The sequence below is a fragment of the Lepidochelys kempii genome, chromosome 3 (genome assembly GCF_965140265.1).
Source record: "Lepidochelys kempii isolate rLepKem1 chromosome 3, rLepKem1.hap2, whole genome shotgun sequence".
In the NCBI taxonomy this organism is placed as follows: Eukaryota; Metazoa; Chordata; order Testudines; family Cheloniidae; genus Lepidochelys; species Lepidochelys kempii.
The window spans coordinates 137,805,092-137,831,299 of NC_133258.1; the positions used below are offsets into that span (position 1 = coordinate 137,805,092).

At 41.7% G+C, this 26,208-nt stretch overlaps 1 protein-coding gene across 1 annotated transcript in view; it reads left to right on the top strand.

Annotated features, from left to right (window-relative positions):
- FMN2 (formin 2) overlaps positions 1 to 26,208 on the top strand; it is a 242,960-nt gene that overhangs the window by 94,243 nt on the left and 122,509 nt on the right. The window contains 1 exon segment of the mRNA XM_073338221.1: positions 21,068 to 21,155. Within this exon segment, the coding sequence (XP_073194322.1) occupies positions 21,068 to 21,155 (88 nt within the window).

Consider the following 26,208-nt stretch of genomic DNA (forward strand, 5'->3'; position numbering starts at 1 on the left):
GGAAGGAGGCAGACTGGGGCCCGGGAAGAATATGGTGGAGAAAGAGTTGAGTATGCTAATCCTCCCGTTACCGGGAGCAGATATTGGAAGATCAGGGCACTGCGGCTGGATCCACTCTTCAGTGCATCTGAGTGCAGCTTGTTCACGGAGGAGAATCCATCCCAGTATGTATATTTCCCCACCATGAAACTTTGTTCTTTTATATCCTACATATTGTATGTTGCTGCTATTATTTTATCCTTTATTTGAATTTCAAAAATGTAACTATAGACATCCATTCTATACCCTGGGTGCCTAATCTCATAAGATACAACCTGCTAAATAATACAGAAAGTTTCTGTTAATATAAAACCAGCTCAGTCTTCAGAATAGCTGCAGAAAAGGAGAGATGCTAATCTGTGATGAGTTCCCTTCCCTCAATCCTTTACTTCGGACACTGATTCTTGTCTACATATGTCCAATTTCCGTTGCTGTTGTAAAGGAGAGAGAGCTATATATTGTGTGACTAATGCTCACAGACAATCTCATTACTTAGATTGCAAGATCTTTGAGACCAGAGCAATTTTTGTACTGTTTGTACAGCACCTAACAACACAATAGGGTCCTGGTCCAGGACTAGGGTATACACATGCAGTGGTATAATTTTAGTAGGCTCTTAGCACTACATTTAATTGTATTTGTTTTAGTTCAGTTTGAAAAGTAACTATAATCTTTACACACGTTTCTCTGGCATTCCAGACTCTCTTCCCCCATGGAATATCCTTCATGGATCCCTACACTTGGTGTCTGAGGTATGGGGTGGGGAGAAAGAGACAGAGTTGTTGAGAGGAATTCACACTAGGAGAGGAGGCTTATGTTCAGCCTGGCATGGAGACAGAGGGTGTAAAGAGACACAAGGTTCCTCTTTCCTTGGTTGTTTTTAATTACCCTTGACAATTTGAGTAGTTTCTGAGTAGATGCTGGTTTTGTATTAAAACTTTTACCTTTAAAATAATAAGGAATTCTTTTGTCCTGTGTTATGTAGGAGATCAGATGAATAATCATAAAGGTTCTTTCTGGTTTTAGAATCTGTGAAACTTCTTATCTGCGCTTTTACGTTTTACTGGAAAGGTCCTTTAGCCATAAATCTGTGTGTGTGTGTGTGTAGGGGGGAACATCTTTGTGGACAATTGCTACACCCAGTGGTCTCTCTGGCAGTTGGTAGTACACAACCTGTTCAATAGAGGGGTGGTTAGTTAGACCACAGACTGACCTTTCATCGTACTCCAATGCCAAATAAGAACAGTTCTATGTTTGAACAAGCAGAAATCAAGGGCATATATCAAAAGCCTTTCTTTTTCATCCAGGGTTAGGCCTTCTGATTGTGAGTGCCTGCATATAACTTTGTTTATCTTCTGCATAGGGACCTTAGCAAGATGATGCAAGGGAAGAGCATGTGTGATCCTTATGGCTCCTGCTTGGGTTCACTACTTCTGGTATTCAAAGCTCCTAACTCTGGCTGAGAAATCTCTTCTTTATGCCAGACATACTGATCTTCTCCAAGAAGGAAGGAAGGATTGGTTCATACAGACAAAGTTTCTCTTTATTTAGCCAACAGGCACTTTGATACTATGGCAATCAGCATCATATGGCGGATCCTGGCATTCTAAGAACAAAATCCTTGGGTTTGTGGCTTGATGTTTTGTCATTTTCTGCTCTAGTCCATAATGAAAGCTCATGTTTCCCAGTTTATCAGGCAGGCTGTGGTTTCTCATCCTTGTTGAGTGCCCTCCATCTTAGAACACCACTTGCCATACTGGCTATTTATTTTTGTTCACCTGCATTTGCTTATAAAGTGATTCTTTAAGGAATTTTTGTAAGTGTACCCCTCTAATGCAGCTTGGTAGGCTTACAGATCTTTCAGTCATGTGATATTTATATGACATATGTATTTAAAAGTGGCCTTCTTGGTGATTGGTGGCCTCTGTCAGGTGTGTATGAGTGAACTCCAAGCTTTTATGGCTTACCCCCCTTCCAATGCCTTTGTAAAGACAAGGTAGTTTTTATGATCTTATCTATCTTGCTGAAAGTCTAATTTTTATCTAGATCTCCTGTTCTCCTCTCCAGACCCCATGACTCTGCAGGACTATACTTCACAAACTTATTGTAGGCATCTGGCTGTTTCCTGGATAGACTGGATAGCTTAGGTCTTTCTGGAAGTCCACCTAGTTTGTTGTATTTGGAGAAATTTTCTCCTTTTAGTTGTTCTGTATAGATGCTACTAACATGGCCTGCTCTTGATACTCATAATTGATAACTGAAGGTTCAGATATCAGGGGGCCCATAAAGCCCATTGCATCAGCGATATGGTACTAGACTCACTGTTTGCTCCGCATTCGCATCCAACCCTCCATCATAACTCCTACTCTATCCACAGGCACTCCCTATATGTGCACATATGTTCCCCAGACCAGCTGCCCCACTTGCCCCACTACAGCTAGCAGCAAGATGAAACCTCTGATGAGATGCCATTATTTTCTAATTAATCATCATATATTTGGAATTAATCTCCAGGAAAGAGGACCTGTGGAAGCAATTAAGTAGGAGTGAAAATACTTACAAGTAAATGGAGAACTAGAAATACATTGTCTTTATAGATCCTCACTTGCCTTCCCTGCGTCTTTGAAGTCTGTGGCTTATGGTGCTTTCTTTACTCAGTTCCTATATGTCTTTCCAAAAAAATTCTTTATAATGAGCTTGATGTCAAGTTACATGTGCAATTACACATGATGCCCTCACCTGCCCTCCCCCAATGCACACACCCCCGCCCATCTTCAGGAGCCAATGTCACCTTGTGGTTCTGAGGCCTGCAAAGCACTAACCTGGATTGAACAATTTGCAAGGTATATGGGGCATAAGACTTCATGTTCCCGCGCAATTCTGCAAGATGCTACATGTCCAATAGGACTTCAGCGAGCTCAGTACCTTCAAGATTGAGCCGCTAGATCACTCCACTTAATCATAAGTAACTTAATTTTCACTATAGTCCTATAAAGGTGATCTACATTTCAAACAATGATTTTTTCATTTGCTGCTGGCTTAACAGAATTTATTTGTTGGGCTCTGTCATAAATATAAAGGGAAGGGTAAACACCTTTAAAATCCCTCCTGGCCAGAGGAAAAACCCTTTCACCTGTAAAGGTTTAAGAAGCTAGGATAACCTCGCTGGCACCTGACCACAATGACCAATGAGGAGACAAGATACTTTCAAAGCTGGAGTGGGGGAGGGAGGGGACAAAGGGTCTGGGTCTGTCTGTGTGATGCTTTTGCCGGGGACAGAACAGGAATGGAGTCTTAGAACTTAGTAAGTAATCTAACTAGATATGCGTTAGGTTATGATTTCTTTAAATGGCTGAGAAAATAAGCTGTGCTAAATGGAATGGATATTCCTGTCTTTGTGTCTTTTTGTAACTTAAGGTTTTGCCTAGAGGGATTCTCTATGTTTTGAATCTAATTACCCTGTAAGGTATTTACCATCCTAATTGTACAGAGGTGATTCTTTTTACTTTTTCTGCTATTAAAATTCTTCTTGTAAGAAACTGAATGCTTTTTTCATTGTTCTTAAGATCAAAGGGTTTGGGTCTGTGATCACCTATGCAAATCGGTGAGGATTTTTATCAAACCTTCCCCAGGAAGGGGGTGCAAGGTTTTGGTGAGGATTTTGGGGGGAAAGACATTTCCAAACGACTCTTTCCCAATAATTAACCTGGTTAGACGTTTGGTAGTGGCAGCGATAAAGTCCAAGGGCAAAGGGTAAAATAGTTTGTACCTTGGGGAAGTTTTAACCTAAGCTGGTAAAAGTAAGCTTAGGAGGTTTTCATGTAGGCACCCACATCTGTACCCTAGAGTTCAGAGTGGGGAAAGAACCTTGACACAAGCAGATAACTGAGCCAGGCACGGTCTCTGAGCAATCTGAGACTTACTAAATCTAACCTTGTTTGTAGGGTGTGTATACCCAAAGACCTCAATATAGCCCTGGAGTCCTTTAGCACGCGCAGGGGCTCATCCGTAGTTCTCGGAAGAGCTTCTGATCATCAAATGGGAAGTCTTCAACTGTATTTTGAGACTCTCTTGGGAAGGCCGACAACTGAAAAAATCAGATGGTGGTGCTACTGGAACCATGTATATGTAGTAGCTCCACATGAAGAGAAGCGAGTGCAAAATTATACCTGATGTCTGCCCTGTGAAATGCTACTTCGTTTACATTTTATGGGGTTTGGCAATGCAAACCTCTCTAAACAATAAAAATTATGGCTATTAAGTTCTATGTGGCAGACAAATAGTGGTTAAACAGAGACAGACAGTAGTTGTGGTTAAACATTAGTGGATGTGGCTTTCAATGACTGACAGAATTTGTTTTCCTTCCAATGACAAGAATTTTCTTATATTGTTATCAAATATGTTTCAAGAAGTCCCTGACCATTTTTAAAGGATTCCCAAAGAACATGTGGTCTGCAACAGAAACTTGCACACCGAAGTTAACAAGATCGAATTTAAGAATGTGTTTCAATTTAGAACTGACCATTTGTGTTGCCATTGTAACATGATACAAAAGTATCCCTTTAAGTGGTACTTCTGTTGTATTTATCAGATTAATGTGGTGCCGCTGCCCCTCCAGCTTCCCCCACCTGAAAATGCCTTTATAGATAGGTGTGATTTATTGAACTTCAATCTGTGGAAATATCAAACTGATAGCTAAATCTGCTGTTTATTATGCAAGGGAGGCAACAGAAGCCTGCATTAGAAGTACCATTTGCTCAAGATGTAAATGTAAAATGCTCATATTGATAGACAGACAACGTGGGTGAGATAATATCTTTTATTGGACCAACTTCCGTTGGTGAAAGAGACAAGCTTAAAAGCTGCACAGCTCTTCCATAATAACACTGCAAACAGCTTATCATTTAGGTTTCCTAAAATATTAAACCAATAGAGATTTGAAATGGATAAGCTTTAAAAACCTATTCTATGCACACATCCTCAGTAAATTTGAATTTGAGTTCATTTTTAAATACTTTTTATTTATACCATAGTAAACATTGGGGATAATGAAGTTCATCCCTGCTCAGCAGAAGAAGCCATTATTGTGAGACGGCATAGCCATAATGCCACAAGAGTGGCATTTATAGGAAGCAACTTTAAACTGTTTCTGACTTACATGGATTCTCTGATAGATATTGGCATTTGTAAAGATCCTACAATTAGTGTTTCTGTAGTGTTTTTTATGGTCATCTGTTATACAAAGCAGATGTGTTTTGTATCCTATTGAGCTGTGGAAAATACCTTTTCATTTTTCCTTCTGGACATTGAAATACATGTTGTTTGTGTGTTTATGCAGTACACTGAATAGCAGTGCTAAGTTTAGTGCTCTTATTTGCAGAAAAGTTTTATTTGTGGAAACTGATTTGTTTTCTGTGAGGATGCTTGTATGTGCTTAGTTGTGCATTGATTATATATGCTATATGTAAAACATTGGCTAAATTTGAAATAGTTTTGAAGAAAAGCTGTCCAAATAACTTTCATGCAGTATTGTAGTAGCTCTGGTGGTCCCAGGCTATTAGAGAGACAAGATGAGTCAGGCAGTATCTTGTATTGGACCAACATCGGATGAAGTGAGCTGTAGCTCACGAAAGCTCATGCTCAAATAAATTGGTTAGTCTCTAAGGTGCCACAAGTACTCCTTATAGTTTTTATGGGGCATTTAGTGCACTGGATGAGTTACACACATGTTGTGATAGGCATGTGTAGGACCCATGGATCTTGAGGGGATGTAGATCATTGTAGCAGTGTAGGTATGTCTGCTGGTTTTGCATCTGTTGTTCTGACAGGGTATGGTGCCGCTTTGAGTTGATGTGCCCTAGTCTGTGAGGAGCTTGCTTCTGGTGATGAGCTTGGAGTGGCTGGGACATTATTTGAAGGCCAGAAAAGGGGGTTCAGGAAAGATTTAAGGATGGGGTCTCCACTGAGTATGGGGTATAGTTGTTTGATTATACCCATATGGGTTCTAGTGTGGATGGTAGGTGACAAGTAGGGATGTGTGGTCAGTTGCGGTTTTATTTTTGTATTGAAGCAGGTTCTCTTGTGGTATTTGGATGGCCCATTCTATGGACTTTCTCCTCAGAGCATATATCATATTGCCTTGCTGTAGATAACATATTTCTTGGTGTGATTGGGATATTCACTGGATCTATGAAGGTAGTTGTGGTGATCTGTGGGTTTCTTGTATATAGTTATCAGTAGGGTTTCACTGCTGAAGCTCATTGTGGTGCCCTGGAAGTTGATGCTGGTGTGGGAGAGTTACAGAAAGAGTTTTAAGGACTGGTGGTGGTGGTGGTTGAAATTGTGGTGGAAGTCTGTGAGGGAATTGCCAGTCCAGAGGATGAAAATATCCTCAATATATTTCAGTATATCATGTGGTTTGATCGTATGGTCCAGAAATTCTTCTTCAAGGTGGCCCATGAAGATGTTGGAGTATTGGGGAGCCATCCTAGTACCCAGGGCTGTTCCCATGGTTTGGACATTGCTTATTGTTGAATGTAAAATTGTTATGGGTGAGGATGAAATGGATGAGCTCTGTGATGTAGTTGGGATGGGTATCTGAGGATTGTCCATTGTCTTGTAAATATATGAGGCAGGGAGCTATACCTTCATTGTGAGGGGTGGTAGTATAAAAGGGAAGTGACATCAATGGTGGCGAGGATGATGTTCTGAGAGAGGTTGTAAATGTTCTGGAGTTTGTAGATAAAGCTGGCCCTTTGTGCGGTGAGTGGTTTCAGGATGGTTTCTGAGAGTCTAGATCAGTGATCACCAACCTGTCGATCGCAATCGACTAGTCAATCCTGGAGACTCCCCCAGTCAATCGTGATCTCTGCCTGCAGCGGTGCAGTGGTACTGCCTACCGTGGCCCCACGCTGCTCCCGGAAGCGGCCAGCATGTCTCTGCGGTTCTTTTGGGTGAGGAGGGGTCTCTGCATGCTGCTCCTGCCTGCAAGCACCACCCCCGTGGCTCCCATTGCCCGGGAATGTGGAACTGTGGCCAATGGGAGCTGCAGGGGCAGTGTCTGCAGAGAGGGGCAGTATGCACACCCACGTGCCCCCCCCCGGGGCCACCCTTCCAGGAGTGGCATCACTGCGTGGTGCACTACTGGCTGGCAGGGTGACCCAGCTTGTGATGGGAAGGAGGAGCTGATGTGCCTGAGTGGGGCCGGGGCAGGCAGGGAGCCTGCCTTAGCCCTGTTGCACCACCAACTGGGAGATGCCTGAGGTAAGTGCCCCCGGTTGGAACCAGCACCCCATACCAGCACCTCCTGAACTCCCAGATCCCTCCTGTACCCAAAGTCCCTGCCCCAGCCCTGAGTCCCCTCCCAGAGACAACACCCCATACCTACTCCTCCACCCAAACCCCATTCCACAGCCTGGACCCCCCTCCCAGAGCTAGCACCCTGTACCTCCTCCTGCATCCCAAGGCTCAGCCCCAGCCCGGAGCCCCCTTCTGCACCCAAACTCCCAGAGTTTGCACCCTTCACCCCCTTTTGCCCCCAACTCCCTACCCCAGGCTCAGCCCAGAGCCCCTTCCCACACTGTGAACCCCTCAGCCCCAGCTCAGAGCCCACACCCCTTCCCGAACCCCCGTCCTAGCCTGGTGAAAGTGAGTGAGGATGGGGGAGAGAGAGGGATGGGGGGGGTGAGGGATGGGATGGAGTGAGTGGGGCAGGGCATCAAGGAAGGGACATGGCCTCAGGGAAGGGGCAGGGTAGATCCTGGGTTGCCCTTACATTCAAAAAGTGATCATGGGCATAAAAAAGATTGGAGACCACTGGTCTAGATATTCCTTCAGTAAGAGTGATGTGACCAGGTATGGTGGGTCTGCTTGGGTTACCTTGTTTGCGTATCTTGGGAAGCGTGAAGAAGGTCTTTGGGGTTGGTTTGTAGGGGATAAGTTTGTAGAATTTCTCTTGGAGTTTTTTGGGGAAGGATTTGATGATAGCCTTAAATTCCTGAGTAAATGGTGGTGGTCTTTGAGTTCTCTATAGTCGGAGGTGTCAGAGAGTTGTCTGTTGGCCTCGTTAATGTAGTAGGATGAGGGTTCTCAGCTGTTGTAAATCAGCATAGCTTCACTGAATTTGCCCCCTTAGTCTTCAAAGAAAGCCCCCCATGGGTGGTCGAGCTAATGTCATTTATTAAGTTTTCCTGGCTCTTTACATTATAAAACCCTGTTTTCCTTTGCTTTTAGCTTTGCCAGTGGTTCAGGCGGACATTCCCCATGCTAGGTGTCAGCCTCAGGCTGAATAATTTTGGATTAATACTGCCATGTTAAAAAAAAAATCACAAAACTGTTTCCTTGAGAAACTTTAGTGCCCCTGTGCTTTGGAGCAGAGACTTGAAATTTGGCAGTGTGTCACCTTGCTGTCAAAGATGTCCTATTTGTGGCCTGTCCCTATGAAAATTTCCATACTTTTGGCCAAGTTATGAGCCACTAAAAATCTGTTTTCACATGCTCAGTATGACTTTGTATTTTGTAGTTAAATGTTCCAAAGTTTGCATCTGTAGTAAGCATGTTCTATCCCTGGAATATAGATGCTCAACAAGACTTTCCATGAAATTGCTGTTCCTGGCACCACTTTATCTAAATAATTAAATATTAATTGAACCTGACTCTCTCATGTCCCAGGTGAGGGCCATAACCACTGGGCTGTAGAGAGTGTCTGTCTGCTGTCTGTCTGTCTCTCTCTCTCTCTCAGTAATGGGGCATCGGACATGAGCACTGAGAGCAGGGAGACTTTCTCTCCTGTGCTGTGACCCCTTCAGCTGGCACCTAAGGAGCGTGGTGGAGGAGGAGGAGGAAACAGCCTGACTTAAAAGCGGAGGGGTGAGAAGCCAGATACCTGGGATAGCAAGGGGGGCACTGGGACCAGTGGGCATGGGGGTGGGGGAGAGTGGGAATGGGATGTGGAACTGAGGACAGGCTACAGGTGCAGAAGGGGTCAAGCTTAGGGGGATAGGGGGGAAAAGAGTCTGTGCCCACTAGAACACACTCCCCTCAGAACCTGAACCAGTATTAGAGCTTGGCAGGAAATAGTTATTCCATCCTGCAAATATTTCTAAAAGTTTGGGAAAAAATTTCTTGTTCCGTATCGGATAAAAATGAGACCTTTTGTAGCTTTTTGATGCTGCTTGGAATCTCTACAGCTCTAAGTGCTCAAGTCCCACTCCAGATACACTCCTTCCCACTCCATCACACCCCATATGCTACTGCTTGCAAAGGAGTCCTCAAAGCACAGTCTTTTGTGGTCTTCTCATTGCCTTCATCCGGGAGAATCCTCCCCCACTAGGCACATGGGCTGTTCAAGAGGATTTATGCTGCTCTGGCCCTTTTATGCAATTTAAAGGGTCAGAGTGGGGGTGAGGTTCTCACTCCTGATTTTTACTGCTGCAATAGCTGAGGAGAACATTAGGAGCTTTAGTGATAGTAATAAGTGGGTTTTTTTTCCGGAAAAATAAGAGTTTAAACATTTTAGTTCAATTATATTTAGTTGGTCAAATTATAAAATGGCTACAATTTCTTCCCCCGCACAACACTCATTTCCCTATCAAGTGGTTTAAAATTTTGTCACCCCAAAACTTGAAGGTTTAGTGCAATGGTATTTGATGGTTTCATACAATCACAGTTAAACGTGACCCCTATTATCAATGACATTTATATAAAACTTTTATTTTATGTCAAATCATGATTTTTAAATATGATCTCTGACTTAATTTAATTTTGTTTTTCACACTCCAAAAGCCTGTGAAATTAGAAAAGTGATTTTGCTTAGTATAAATAGAACAGAATCAAATGTAGATTTATAGTGAATAAATTGAGTAAAAGGCATAATCTTTATAGACTCTCTTCTGTCACCACTTACTTCTACTTGAGAAAAAGCTTTAGGGCCTTTCCTTTACTGTCAGGTGAGACATTTCCTTTTTTTAAATGGCTCTAAGATCTCTCATTTGAGATCATAGCAGTTTCTCCCTTTGGTTTTCCACTTTCCTTTGTCAATCTCCCTGAAGTTCAGAGATGATTTTGTAATAAAGTAACTTCAGAATGAGCATGATTTTTAATACACTGAGGCATGAAATGGTGCATTCAAAATGAATGAGTAAATGTATGCCTAATTTGTTTGTACAATGACTAGGATTGTTTATATCGGTTAGGTGACCACATATGCAGATGGCCTGGTAAGTGCATTGCAGGAGAAGTTTGAAAATCGTGGGTTTTATACCTAATTTTTACAAAGTGTAAGTTTGAAGAAAGACTGTATTGTGTTTTATGAAAGTCAATGGGATTATGCTCCTAACTCACTTAGAAACTTTTAAAATCTCCCTATAGTTTCCTAAATAGGGACTGGGGAGCCTAACCTGAGGCACCCCTTTTTTGAAAATCATAGCTGTGGTCTTCAAGAAATAATGAGGAAAAAAAGCCAGTTGTTGTGGATAACAATGAGCTAAACTGGCAGAGATGATCAGGTCTGGTGGTTTGCGGGGGAGCCCTGTATTTTCTTTTAAAACCAGGGAGTTGAAACGTTTCTATGTATTTCCCTCTGCACTTTTGAATCCATGATTGTTTCTAATTAGAGGAACATTTTAGTCTATTGTTCTGTCTCCTGTTGAAGAACATGATACACAGTAATAAGTAAAATAAGCATCTGAATCTAAACAATCTGAGTAATTTTTCATGTAATGTCATAACAGAGAGTCATTAACTAGAGCAGCAATCTATTATTAGAGGGTGACCTCTATAATAACATGAGGGGTATTTGTTTCAACCAACAACATGTACATCTATGCTATTTTAATGGTAAAACTGTGTGAAAGAGTGTGAACAATTTCTTATACGTAGGGTTGAAAGCTTATGACTTATGAAAGCTGAATCGTGACGAAGGTGGGAAGGAATGAAAGATAAGCTAAAGAGTTAATTTAATTTTCAAACAGAAGTTGCAGCATTATGAAGTAGGCACATAAAGCTGGCTAGCAGTTTGCATTAAAGGTATTGTGCTAGTTTATACAATGTGACAACAGCTGGTGGATGGCACCTTTATAGAGGTGTATGGTGAGGAGGGTTTTGAAATTTCTAGTTTTTATTGATGTAAAGGAGAATCTTGAATTGGAGAAGGGAGCAGAGCTGATTGGATAGGAGTGCCAGTCAAGAAAGATATATTCATTTGGGGTGGTGGGGGGGAAATGGGGTTCAAAGCACACTTATACAGAACCTAGCCAGAACCAACCTTCCCTGGAGCATTAGACTTTAATCTGGTCAGTGTGTCTGATGTTGGCTCCATGTGATATGGGTGGCTTTGTTAAATGCTTTGCCATGAAGATATGTATTAACACTTGGGGCAGCGCACACAACATTTTAAGACTAGTAGAAAATGTTGGGGATCTTGCTGTATCACAGCATTGCCACTCATGTGCTACAGCTCCTTTCCCCCTTACCCTAACACCACCAATACAAACTAGAGATTGGGTCTGAATATTTACTGGGGAACCTGGTGATGGTGACAATAAAATGTCATCCTCAAGTCTGTGGGGAGGGTATAAAAAGTGAAAGAAGGCATGGAGGCTTCAATACACCCTTGTAGCCGTTCTTTACAGTTGGAATAGACTGGAGCCTATTGAAGGGTATGTCTACACTATAAAATTAGGTCGATTTTATAGAAGTCGATTTTTAGAAATCGATTTTGTACAGTCAATTGCGTATTCCCCCCTAAGCGCATTAAGTCAGTGGAGTGCGTCCTCACTACTGTGGCTAGCATTGACTTATGTAGCGGTGCACTGTGGGTAGCTATCCCACAGTTCCCACAGTCTCTGCCACCCATTGGAATTATGGGTTAAGCTCCCAATGCCTGATGGGGCAAAAACATTGTCGCGGGTGGTTTTGGGTACATGTCTTCAGTTGCCCCTCCCTCCCTGAAAGCAATGGCAGACAAGTGTTTCGCGCCTTTTTTCTGTGCAGACGCCATACTACAGCAAGTATGGAGCCTGCTCAGCTCAGCTCACCTTCGCTGCTGCTGTTGTGCCTTGGGTGCTGCTGTCAGCAGATGGTGCAGTAGGACTGCTCACCATCGTCATCCACCACTTCTGCTGCAACTCTGCTCTTCTGGACTTGTAAATGAGCTCAGTCTCAATAGCAAATTTCTCCATGTTGTCGTCATCAACTGCTTCCGCTGCACGTCTGCTCTCCTGGTGCCATGAATCCACCTCGCAGGTCCTCTCGTCGTTTTGTATAAATATCTATTCTCGTTGCATCTGTCATCATCTTCCGCTGCAACTCTGCTCTCCTGCAGACGCCATACTATGGCAAGCATGGAGCCCGCTCAGCTCACCGCTGCAGTTGTGAGCATTGTAAACACCTCGCACATTTATCCTGCAATATGTGCAGAACCTGCAAAAGCAGGTGAGGAGGCGACGACAGCGCAATCATGATAGTGATGAGGACATGGACACAAACTTCTTTCAAAGCACGGGCCCTGGCAATTTGGATATCATGGTGGTAATGGGGCAGGTTTCTGCTGTTGAACGCTGATTCTGGGCCCAGGAAACAAGCACAGATTGGTGGGACCGCATAGTATTGCAGGTCTGGGATGATTCCCAGTGGCTGCAAAACTTTTGCATGTGTAAAGGCACTTTCATGGAACTTTGTGACTTGCTTTCCCCTGCCCTGAAGCACAAGAATACCAAGATGAGAGCAGTCCTCACAGTTGAGAAGTGAGTGGCGATAGCCCTCTGGAAGCTTGCAATGCCAGACAGTTACCAATCAGTCAGGAATCAATTTGGAGTGGGTAAATCTACTGTGGGGGCTGCTGTGATCCAAGTAGCCAATGCAGTCACTGAGCTGCTGGTATCAAGGGTAGTGACTCTGGAAAATGTGCAGGTCATAGTGGATGGCTTTGCTGCAACGGGGTCCGCTACCTGTGGTGGGGCGATAGACGGAACACATATCCCTATCTTGGGACTGGACCACCTTGGCAGCCAGTACTTAAGTGGCAAGGGGTACTTTTCAGTGGTGTTGCAAGCACTGGTGGATCACAAGGGACATTTCACTGACATCAGTGTGGGATGGCCAGGAAAGGTGCATGACACTCGCATCTTCAGGAACTCTGGTCTGTTTGAACAGCTGAAGGAAGGACCTTACTTCCCCGACCAGAAAATTACCATTGGGGATGTTGAAATGCCTATAGTTATCCTCGGGGACCCAGCCTACCCCTTAAAGCCATGGCTCATGAAGCCATACACAGGCACCCTGGACAGTAGTAAGGAGCAGTTCAACTATAGGCTGAGCAAGTGCAGAATGGTGGTAGAATGTGCATTTGGACATTTAAAAGCTCGCTTGTGCAGTTTACTGACTACGTTAGACCTCAGTGAAACCAATATTCCCATTTTTATTGCTGCTTGCTGTGTGCTCCACAATATCTGTGCGAATAATGGGGAGACGTTTATGGCAGGGTGGGAGGTTGAGGCAAATCGCCTGGTGGCCGATTACGCGTAACCAGACACCAGGGCAATTTGAAGAGCACAGCTGGGCTCCCTGCACATCAGAGAAGCTTTGAAAACCAGTTTCATGACTGGCCAGGCTACGGTGTGACAGTTCTGTTTTTCTTCTTGATGAAAACCCGCCCCCTTGGTTAACTCTACTTCCCTTACTTCATAAGCCAAGCGACCTCCCCCCTTCGATCACCGCTTTCAGAGGCAATAAAGTCATTATTGGTTCAAAATCATGCATTCTTTCTTAATTCATCACACAAATAGGGGGAAAACTCGCAAGGTAGCCCGGGAGGGGTGCGTGAGGAGGGAAGCACCAGGTGGGGTGGTGGATGAGAGGAGGAGGGAAGGACAAGTCCACACTACAGTTCAAAACTTATTGAATGTCAGCCTTCTGTTTCTTGGACAATCCTCTGGGGTGGAGTGGTTGGGTGCCCATAGCCTTCCCCCTGCATTCTTGGGCATCTGGGTGAGGAGGATATGGAACTTGGGGAGGAGGGCAGGCAGTTATACAGGGGCTGCAGCGGTGGTCTGTGCTCCTGCTGCCTTTCTTGTAGCTCCACCAGATATCTGAGCAGGTCAGTTTGCTCCCGCATTAGCCTCAGCATTGCGTCCTGCCTCCTTCCTCCTCTCATCACGTTCATTTAACGCTTTCCTGGACTCTGACATTGTTTGCGTCCATGCATTCTGCTGAGCTCTTTCAGTGCGGGAGGACTGCATGAGCTCTGAGAACATGTCATCGCGAGTGCATTTTTTTTCGCCTTCTAATATGCGCTAGCCTCTTGGATGGAGATGATGGGGGAGTGTAGAAACATTTGCAGCTGCAGGAGGAAAAAAAGGGAGAGTAGTCTTTAAAAAGATACATTTTACAGAACAAATGGAGGACTATTTCACACTGAATCAAGCGATTCACATTACATAGCACGTGCTTTTGTTACAAGGTTGCATTTTGTCTCTTATATTGAGTGCCTGCTGGTTTGGTGTGAGACATCACGCACGCTCGACTGGGCAATAGAATTTGGCTTGCAGGCAGCCATGGTAAGGCAAAGGGTTTCGGTTTCTTCAACCTTCACAACATATGGGAATGGTTTGAAACAGCAGCGCCCTCCTTTCCCATACCAAGCAAAGCCTTTTGGGTTGGTCATTTAAAAGGAGGGGATGTGGTTTTCGGGTGAATGTGCAGCACAACCCAACCCCACACACACCCAATTCTCTGGGATGATCGCTTCACCCCCCACCCCACCGCATGGCTAGTATCAGGGAAGATCCCCGTCAGCCAAATGCAAACAGCTTAGTATGAACTGGCCTCCCCCCACCACTTGGATAACAGCGGGGATGATTTCAGCCAAAGGCAAACAGCCCAGCAGAAACGGGACCTCTGAATGTCCCCTTAAACAAATTTTCCGTATTTCAACCAGGTGGCCATGAATAATATCACTCTCCTGAGGCTAACACAGAGAGATAAAGAATGGCTGTTGCTTAAATGCCACCAAAGGCTGGGTCCATTCGCTGCATTTGTTCTGCAATGATTCCAAACTACTTGCTACTGGCTTGGTGTGGTAAAGTGTCCTACTATGGAGCATGGAATAAGGCTGCCCTCCCCAGAAACCTTCTGCAAAGGCTTTTAGAGTACCTCCAGGAGAGCTTCATGGAGATGTCCCTGGAGGATTCCCGCTCCATCCCCAGACACTTTAACAGACTTTTCCAGTAGCTATACCGGCCACGAATGCATCCCAAGTCTTCAGAGCAAATTAATCATTAAACACTTTTGCTTTTAAACCCTGTATTATATTTACAAAGGTACACTCACCAGAGGTGCCTTCTCTGGTTTCATGGTCCAGGAGCCCACCTTGGGAAGGTTGAGAGGGTTTTGGGTTTTAGGGTGATGAACAGTTCCTGGCTGCCGGGGAGAGCCACTTGCCTGCTGTGTGCTGTTCTCAACCTCCTCTTCCTTCTCCATCTTCCTCATCCCTGTTGCTGAGACTCCCCTTTGCAGGTGTCCACAGACAGTGGTGGGGTAGTGGTAGTCCCCTCCCCCTAGAATTGCATGCAGCCACTCATAGAAGCAGCATATATGGGGCTCTGACCTGGAGTGACCATTTGCCTCCTTTGTTTTTTGTTAGGCTTGCCTGAGCTCCTTAATTTTCACATGGCACTGCTGTGTGTCCCTGTTGTAGCCTCTGTCCATCATGCCCTTGGAGATTTTGACATATATATTGGCATTTCGTCTTTTGGAACGGAGTTCTGCCTGCATGGATTCTTCACCCCATACAGTGATCAGATTCAGTACCTCCTGTTCAGTCCCTGCTGGAGCTCTTTTGCGATTCTGGGGCTGCATGGTCACCTGTGCTATTCAGCTTGCTACGCTGGCCAAACAGGAAATGAAATTCAAAAGTTCCCAGGGCTTTTTGCTGTCCCCCTGGCCAGTGCATCTGAGTTGAGAGTCCTGTCCAGAGTGGTCACAATGGAGCTCTCTGGGGTAGCTCCCAGAGGCCAATACCGTCGAATTGCATCCACACTACCCCAAATTTGACCCAGGGAGGTTGATTTTAGCACTAAACCCCTCACCGGGGAGGAGTACAGAATCGATTTTAAGAGCCCTTTAAGTCGACAAAACAGGCTTGGTCACGTGGATGAGTGCAGGGTTATATCGGCCTAACGCTACTAAATTCGACCTAAACTCATAGTATAGACCAAGGCCAAGAGAAGTTAGCATCTGAGTCATCACAGATTTCTTGAACTTGTTCCAAAGGCCCATTCTCCTGACCCAGATTCATTGCCATCAAAAGTATGTAAAGAAATAACCCATTTGATGAGTGTAATAAAACAGCCCCAAAATAACAGCTGTTGATTACATACAGTTCAGTTAACTCACTTAGCCAATGCATCTTTGGAGTCAATGAGCATGGTCACTGGCTGTTAGGCTTTAGCCAGCTCCAGTGCATCTCACTGAATGCAGGAGCTGTAGCGCTCTACTCCTTGCTTCCACTCCTTTAACAGCAAAGGAATTTTCCTGGTTGGCCGGTGTTGGATATTTTGGCAATAGCAGCCATAACTGGCTTCCTATGCTAAACACTTTGCAGCAGGATTCCTTCCTGATCAGTATTTTACTCCAGCCTTACTTTTGGGATTGTCTTAACCCCTTTCTGTTTTAAAGAAGCCACTGGATGTCCTCAGTCCCTTAATTTAATTATAAATCTCGTGTCTTTATGGGAAACATGTACAATTCCGTTTGGTATTATTTTTAGGGACCTATACACTTCCACCAGAAATTTGTTACCCTTAGACTGTTCGTAATAAAGTATGTCTACACTGTAATTAAAAACCGGTGGCTAGCCCATGCCAGCTGGCTCAGGCTCATGGGGCTCTTGCTAAGGGGCTGTTTAAGTGTGGTGTAGATGTTTAGGCCTGGGTTGGAACCCCATGTCCCAAGTCACCAGCCATGGGTCTAATTGCAGTGGAGACCCTACAAGGCTTTAGTTCCTTCCCAGTGAAGGGGATCGAGGCTGATTCATGAATTATTGCTTTGATCTGGTCTTTCAAGTTCTTGTTTGGAAACTTAAGGTTTTGGCATATTCCGTACAAATAGATCCTAGGTTTTGTACAGTTGAGTTGCATGTGTGTGTGATTTATTTTTTGTTTAAGAATTAATTAGTAGTTTTCCTTACCAGCAAGAACCATGGGACGCTTTTGGTTAATGTTAACCGTTAAACTCTGAACCAGAAAGTGAGAATCCTTGCAAAACTCTCCTGCATTACCTAAAGATTATTCTGGGGAAAGTGAATCTTTTTATATTTGTTCCAGGGCTTTTATCATCTAACATCTGTATTGTATTACTATTCACTAAATGTATCTTTGAATATTATTGCTTGTGTTGTCCAATCAGGAATAAATTTGGCATGTAGTTTTGTTTACTAGTCAACAGCAAGGACCACTCAACAGTCAGAAGCTTTGTTTTAGACATTAATGTGCTGATATTATCTGTAGGTTCCTTTTTTCTTTTTTTAATTTATTGAAAGCGGCATTCCAGATTACAAAATAAAAAAGTTGTATATTGTGTCTAAGGTGCCTAGATCTTAGAGAGATTTGATTAGCAACCTTTTGTTGTTTCTCCTTTTAATGGCATCACTAGCCTGTAGCCAGTAGACCTAGACTGCATAACTAATGATTTTATTTTAAATTGTGGGAATTGCTTTAGTCACATATGCTAATATTCATGTTTTGTTAATTAATATTGTATTGTTACAGCCACTGTATTGGAGAAAAAAGAAACAGGAAACTTTGGTGTTCATGCAATTTTTCATGGATTGAATGAAAACTAAAGTTAAGATGCGTATAAAAATCAAAATGAAATAACCTACTTTTTAAATGTAACTAGCCAAAAAGTGGCAATTACTATGTCACAACCTTCTTTTCAATCACTTTTCTATACACTTTGTTCGCAGGCCCAGAAATGATAGATCTTACTCTTCACTTCGATGTTTCTTTGACTCACTCCTTAAAACTCAGAATTCTGGCCCCAGAGATCCAATATGTTCCTAGTTCACATCTTGTACGTAGGCAATGTCTTTTCCTATTTGGTTACAGTGAAAAGTAATGATAATTAATAAATAGTAATTGTTCTGTCTTCCATTAGTTCACTCTGCAACAAGTTCCTGAGCTTTGACCTAACTAGTTTACTTTCCATTTCTTTATCCTGTTGTTTTTTTGAGACTGTTTCTTCCTACAGTGTTTCCACTTACATTTTCATTTGTTCAGTTTCCTGTTTGGAGCAATTATCTTGCCTTCTGCAGACACTGGTTCAAAAGGAACACAAGAAGGACCTCTTTCCTCTGTAGCTGACCACAGCAGGCTTAGTCTGTCATAATTATACTCTTGTGGGATGCTGTACTCTTGGGATCCAAAGCGGTGAAAATATTTCAGTTCCACCCCATCTCCAGAGTTCAATTCATTTCTGTTTAATATTTTTAAAATGAAACTTCTAAAGATTTATTAGTTGACATAGGAGGGGACTTCCTGCTCCTGGAAGAAAGAGTGCTGTAGTCTACAGCAAAATACTTCATGGATTTTCCAGTACTGCACAATCTTTGGAGACATATAAGTGACAGCAGTATAATAATGCTCTTTCTCTGTATAATTGCTTACTTCCTTCATGATGCAGCTCAAGATACTGCCAAGATTTCTATTAGAGGCAATGTAATGGCTGGAAATATTGAAGCCACAGCCTGATGACCAAGAGTTGTTTTATTTTGTAGACAGACATAGATGGTCTTAAATATGTTGATCGTTACAATTAATAGCTTCTCTCCACAGCAAGAAAACCCTTAGAGATTGTTTCTCTGGCTAGATTTGTCTTAAGATGTTCAGGTTTACCTGAGATTTAGAAATTCTAGTTTGAAAGAGAGAGTACTTTGAGTTCCTTCAATGGAAGATCCAGATCAATCTAATTGTTTTTCTTACTTATGAGACCGAGTGCTATCCTTTAATGCTGATATCTGCATTTGACATCGATGTTCAGTAGCTTTTTCAGTCCATTTGATTTTTATGTTTTGAGATTCCTTAATGAGTTTTTTGTCAAATTCTGTTCTGAGTTTAGGGTTGTGTTTTGTTTTGTTTAAATTTATGAGCAAAAGTTAACACATATATTTGGTTTCTGGCTTGCTACTTTTTCAGTTCATCAGTAAGATACAGTGTTTTCATTTCACTGGCTAATTAAAAGAAGGGAGGTGTAGAGAAAGCAAGACAAAATGTAAATTGACTCAGTGAAGACTTTAACTTTTATGGAACAATGTAAGAAGGTAGGCTGCAAAAGCCTGACTCTGGGAGTTCCTCTAGCTTCCTTATTTTAACCAGAGTATCTGCTAAAATCTAAGTCATGCTCTTGTATTTCCATTTAGCCTCTCTTTATACATCGAACTAAAAACCTATATTCACTTTCATGAAATCCTGAAGGAATCAGACTTAGTAATGGTCTGATGGAAAACACCTTGTGTACCTTTATACTTGCCTAGATATAAATCAACTTTTTGGTAGATTAATTCAGTCATCATCAGCTGTACTCTTTCAAATGCTGGGAGAAATCTGGTTTCTGGAACCATCTTTTTTCCAAGACAGAATGGATGATTCAGCCATTTGGGTAGCATCCTCCAGCTAATAAAACCTAAATAGTGACTTTTAAAAAAAATTATGGACATTTTGAATTGTTCAACATTAAATGTGGTTTTGTTCCTTTTCTGTGTATTAAACATTTTTTACTGCTCAGCAATGCTGACTAGAATAGTTTGATTTTTTTGAATCACCTGTCATAAATCAATTAGCTGTTCTTGTTTTATCTGCCAGTCTGGTTCCCCTCAAAAACTAGGAACATAATTGCAACTACAGTTTTTGTCTTAAGACCTTTGTGTGACAATGAATTAAGATTATTTATTTTCTATGAATGCTCCAATTTAATTAAAAATATAAACACCATCAACTGTTGTTAAGGAGTCTGTCGCTTCTGGAAATTGGACCTTTACTGGCTTTAATTACATTTGGCTTTTCAAGAACACTTGAAACTTAATGGCTTGTAGAGAGGAAAGTCTGTCTGTGTCCCTTATATGGTCTGTGAGGAAGAAGTAGTCTCAGTAAAAAAGTAATTGGCATATACTTCTCAGACTATGTAGCAAATTGCTTTTACACCGAAAACTCTTTTGTCTAGGGCCACATAATTTGCCTGATAAGGAATCTTCTCCTGGAGCTACTCTGTGTGTTTTGTAATACTGGAATGAGAAGCAAGAAAGAGGCCACTATGCTTAAAGCTATCTGGAAGTTAGTCTGTAAATTAATTGTTGCTTTTGTGTTTACAGAGCCAACACATGGTATGTACAAATATGTATGTAGCTAATTTTTTAACTCCAGCTACTCAAACTAGCAATTTTGAGGGTCTGATGTAGCTTTCATAGCATATTTTGAGGCCTTTTGTGTTCCCTAAAAGTGATCAAAGAGCATCTCAATATGTACATGGTTATTTTGCTTTCTAAATAACATTCATATTGGCCACTACTGCATCAAACATTCAAATAAATGACATTCTCACAGTTTTAGCTTACATTGAAGCTGGAAATCATTGTGTGGTTTTGGAAACCAAACACATTCCAAAACGCAGTTGGAAACCTTTTATATGACAGCCTGTTTTATACAGATAGTAACATCAGTGTGAGGATGAAGATGGAAATGCAAATCCCAATGGAGGGTGAAATTGTTAGCTTCATTGAAATCAAAGGCAGTTTTTACATTGAATTCAACAGGACCAGGATTTCACTCAGATTATCTGGCTGTCTACACGTGTCATGGCTTACACAGAAAAAGTACATTTTGCATGGCATGAATAACAGCACATTACTTTTTCATCCAATTAAACAAGTACAGTACAAGGTACCTTGCATTTCTTGGATTCGTAACGAGCAATGCAAAATATTTTGTAAATCCTGGCTGCTGATTGCAAGTTAATAAATGTTTCTTTTCTTGGCCAGGTTGTCAAGTTATTAAGCAACAAAAGATCTCAGGCAGTTGGAATACTAATGTCCAGTCTTCATTTAGATATGAAAGACATCCAGCACGGTAAGTACAATAAACTTTTATTAAGTAAGGCTTTCAATAAAAATATTTTTTCTAAAATCCAGAAGGAACTTGATGCCAGCGTGTAGTGTGTATCTACCCATTTGATCAGTGTTACATAATTGCCATGCATTATATACAGAGTTGCACAGTTAATGTGGCTGTTCATTCAAAGCCTTGCAATTTACATTCTTTCACTTGGATTCTGTCAGATATATAAAATCTAGTGTCTTTGGCTCCAGCCTATATTGTATTGTTGATTCTAACTCAGTTAGCATAATTGGAAACCTAGACACCTGGAAATGTTGTGACTTCCATTTTATTTATTTGCTGTGTAAAATCGCTCCTACATTTAGTATTAGAATATCACGTATAGACTTCTTAGTTGCTTTATCTTCAAGAATGTTATAAAGAGAAACATTTTGTTGAGATTTGTAATATTTTTCACTTTTATAGTAGGATGGCAGAAAAGAGGAGTTATATTTTTATTCAGAGTGTCCTTTATGCTTCCCAGGGGCTTTGAATAGATTTAAAGCAGACTGATCTGTCCTGTGAAGTGCCAGCCTACCTATTAAATAAACATGGTTTCAAGTATAGTGCAGACTTAATAAATCATGGGGAAAAAAAATTCAAGCTTTCTAGCCTACATCTTTACAGACCTGAATTCCATTTGCTGTGCTTAGATTATTTTGTGGAATAATTCAGATTTAGAACAAATTTTCCTGTGATCTGTCAGCTAGTGAGTAACTCTTAATCACAATTTAAGTTTTTATTAAATTGTTTTGATGGTTACTAGACTTCCTCAAGCTGAAACATTTAGGATGGTAGTCATAGAATAAGGCGCCAGTACTGGCGCCAAGAAATACTTGGTATTTCTAAAGCTGGCAGATGTAGTTCAGTTAAGTCATTGAGTGAAATCTGAAAACAATGATATGGTCCTTTCCTTCAGTCAAATATTCAACTTGGTTTGAGTTAATAATGAGAACCTTATGAACAAAGGAGTCCGCCTAACATCTGTGTCTGTGGTAAAGCCAATGCGAGTTCATTGAAAATGTGCTTGCTTAACATGCAATACTAACAATAACATGGCATGAATGTCTGTAGTTGAAGGGGGTCAAACAATATTATGCTTAACCTTTATCCTATTAGAATGTTAAGTATATAGGATCATCTGTCATACAAGTTGCATACTATTTTGTAAAAATAACAGGAGTACTTGTGGCACCTTCGAGACTAACAAATTTATTTGAACATAAGCTTTCGTGAGCTACAGCTCACTTCATCGCATGCTGTAGCTCACGAAAGCTTATGCTCAAATAAATTTGTTAGTCTCTAAGGTCCCACAAGTACTCCTTTTCTTTTAGTGGATACAGACTAACACGGCTGCTACTCTGAAACCTGACACTATTTTCTATATTCCCCTTCAATAGCTGTTAGTTTAAAAGAAAAAAAAATCTTTGCTAAAGCATAGTGCACGATTGTCCTTACTTACATGTTGTCTGAAATATGACTGAAATTGTGAAATAGAAGCAACATTTTTCTATTAGGGAAGCTTTTGGAAAATAATGCAAAGAATCTGTTGCTTGATGGTTAACGCAGTTTTGGAGGCAGGAAAGGAGCACTGATGGGGCTGAGCAAGGCAGATGATGTGCTACAAAATGACGCAACATCAAGCATGCCTCTCATCAATCCAAACTAGCCTCCCCCATATTTCCATTTCAGACTTACACCCAGACATTTTCCCAGGACAGATAGATATCCTCCCTCTTCCTTTCCAGACATCCCATGTGCACTTTCCAGTATGGGCAGATGCACCCTCTCAGACCTGCTCAGTTTGCTGATCCTGGATTGATGTTGGGTAGCCAGGGTGTGGGTGCTTAGTGCTAATGCTCCTGGGGAGGAAGGTTCTATTACACTTCCCTTCCTCCTCCTTTGACCCAGGACCAGCTGTCTCAACACTGGGCCTACAAGTAGCTTCCCCTGCTGCCAGCCCTTGGAGAACATGGAAGCAGAAGCCACCTGTCTGTAAATGTCCTGTATTTTGGCCCGGATTTCACTCTCCTGAGAACCGCAGGCCAATCTGCTGGTTATATGACAATGGTAAAGAACAACATCATGCAGCATCATCATTGCTAGCTTTTGCGATTATATTGATAGTCTTGTGATACTTGGTGTTTTTCTTAAGGCCCCACCTTCTGAAGTCAAACGATTTGAGAAAATCTGAGTTTCGATTTTTTTTAATGAGGTTACTGCCCACATGATTACATTGAAAATCTTGCAGATGTGAATAGAGTGAACCCTAAAGGTTCAGAAGCCAGAAAGCAAATTATACATTTTGGGTGGTTGTTATTTATTTAAACCTCACTATTGTTTGGGGTCTGATTTTTGGACATTTGGGGTTGGCAACACCGAAGAGCCAATTTCTTCTAACTCTGAACAAGGAAGTTCATCATAGTTCATCAGAGTTGAGTGCCCCAGGCACCTCTGCAGGCTCCAAATTTCTGCTGATCTCACCTGGACCCTAACTGGGAGACTGAATCTCCTGGGGAAACAAGGAGACTGAAACAGGAGGTGAGAATAAAACACTTCTACTCTCTATAGTTACAGTGAGGGTGTATCAGCTGTAGCTGGTACACCCTATCTGGGACTGAGGTGAAATTCTGGCCCTGTTGAAGTCAATGGCAAAATACCTGTTGACTTCAGTGGGCCAGAATTTAACCCTAGGACTAGTGCTGAACTCCCATTTCTTTCTTGTCAGACCTCACAGCATAGACTTTGTGGGATGAGTGGAGGTTCCCTGTGCAGCTTGGGGATTTTGGAGTGTGAGGGAAGAGGGAAGCACGTGCAAGGCCATAGAGCAAGCACTGGATGGCAGCCTCTATGATCCCCCACCTCTCAGAGAGGGTCAAAGGAGACTGAAACAGCCCTGGAAATAGTCTACCCTCCTCGCTCCCAAAGGAACTAGGATTCTCAGTGCTGCCCCCTACCTGTGGCTCCTGCAGAGTCTGTGACATTGTTAATGGAGTTAACATGACATTTACCATGACTTGGCTGAGGCAGCACATTTCCCTCTCCCCACCCCTTACCTCAGTGTCTGGGTTTCTCCCTCCTCCTCCTAGTTACTGCCAACATTTGTGATCTTAGACACCTCCCTCCCAAATAATCAGGTTGTCGATGAATATTAATTATTAAATCATAGCCCCAAGAGCCTAGCTTCACTTTCTATTTATGCCTCATTTAACTTGGACTTGAAGGCATGTAAATATCTAGTAGTAATATATTTTTACCAGCTTTTATAGCCTGACTATTACAGTAACAGAGAAACTGATAAGGGAGCAGGAGCAGAGAATTTAAATAACCTTTCAGTGAAAAATTGATGAAGTATGTAAATAGGGTATTTGCTGTATTTGCATAAATTCAAAATTTCTAGATCTTCACTCATAATTGTTATGCTGTTAGAATAATGAAACCAGTAATATCATTAATACTACACTTATGCTCTACTTTACTCCATTTTGCAGTCCGTTCTGCTTGATTTTGTGCTACAAATCTAAAGAAACAGTACACAGCCGAAAGTGCAGTTCTGGAATGCTTATTTCTGAATTTCCTGAGTAGTTAGAACAAAATAATTGTCCCCACTAACAGTCTGTTTTACTATGCATTTCTTTATCTTGGTTCACTGGGATATATCATACTCTGTACACAGATATTCCTTGTGTGAGTGTAAGGCACATCTGTTGAATGCAGAGGAAATGTTAATTACTTGCAAAGGCAACTTGTACAGATTTTAAGACCACTGTATAACTTAGCAAGTGAGACACTGTATCAGGATTCCTTCTTTTGAAAACAAAACTCAAATGATTTTAGGAATTTAGGTGAAAACTGGGGTAAGCATGAGCCCAAATGGCTAATTTGGGGTTGCAAGTTACAGTTACATGGTTGTAACTCATTTTTAATAGTTTTAAAATAATTTGAAACTTCAGGCAAACATTACACTTAATTTCATCGCTTCTGGAAATTGCATAATATTGGTAAAATATATTCTTAAAACAAATTTTAATTCTACTTGACAGATGATGTTGAAAATTTGAATAGTAATCATTTGTGCTGTTTCTCCAACTATGGTCTCTTTACTATCTGGAGTCTGCTACTGTTTTCTGAGTTTGTGATTAGGTGACATTTCATGCAAGCTTGCAGCAGGAGCAGTACAATGTACACTGAGTTATCTCCTTTGGTCAGGGGAACATAAGTGGCAGCTAATGAAATTGGGCTAGTCTGTTTCTTTCTTTGAATTGGATTCAGTAAGACGCTTGCCCAAATTCTGGTTGCTGTTTAGACATTTTACAGTGTGGAAGGAATCCTTTTAATGAGCAGAACATATTTTTTATTGAATCCTAATAGATCTTTCTAGTAGTGCTTTAAAGTTGTTGAGTTTTTTTTATAGATTTTAATTGCTAACAGATCTTCCAATTGTCTATCATGTGTTGGCTAGAATTTTAAGAAATGTTATTCTCTTTAATCCCAATGCCATTTTCTATGTATTTAGATGCTGCAGTACAAAAAGAAGTTTTTCTCATGGTTTCCCTGTTTTCATGCGTGCGCTTACTGATGCTCAATCATTACAATCATCTATCAATTACCTGAAACACTTTACCCAGTCATTTTTCTTGTTTTTTTTTGGGGGGGGGGGAGGGAGAGGTGGGGTATACCACTAATATCCTTCGTTCATTTTAGCCAGTATTATGTTCCCACTGGAATCATGACTGCATTTGGCTTCAAGACTCAGCCAATGTTTGAGAGAGGCCAGTCAAGCACTTCTCATGAATTTTTCCTTTATATCTCAGATTTTCTTTTTTAGATGCAATATGGTGACTTCAAGATCCATTTGGTTTTTTTTTCCAAAAGGTCAGAAATGCAAGCCATGTTTAAACTGGGAGTTTATCACAATTTCAAATAGCAGTTTCAGTGCTGAGTGATAAAGATTCTATTTAAAGGACATCATGGTAACGGCTATGTTGAAAGTAAGATATTAGGGCTGATTGAAAATTTTCCATTG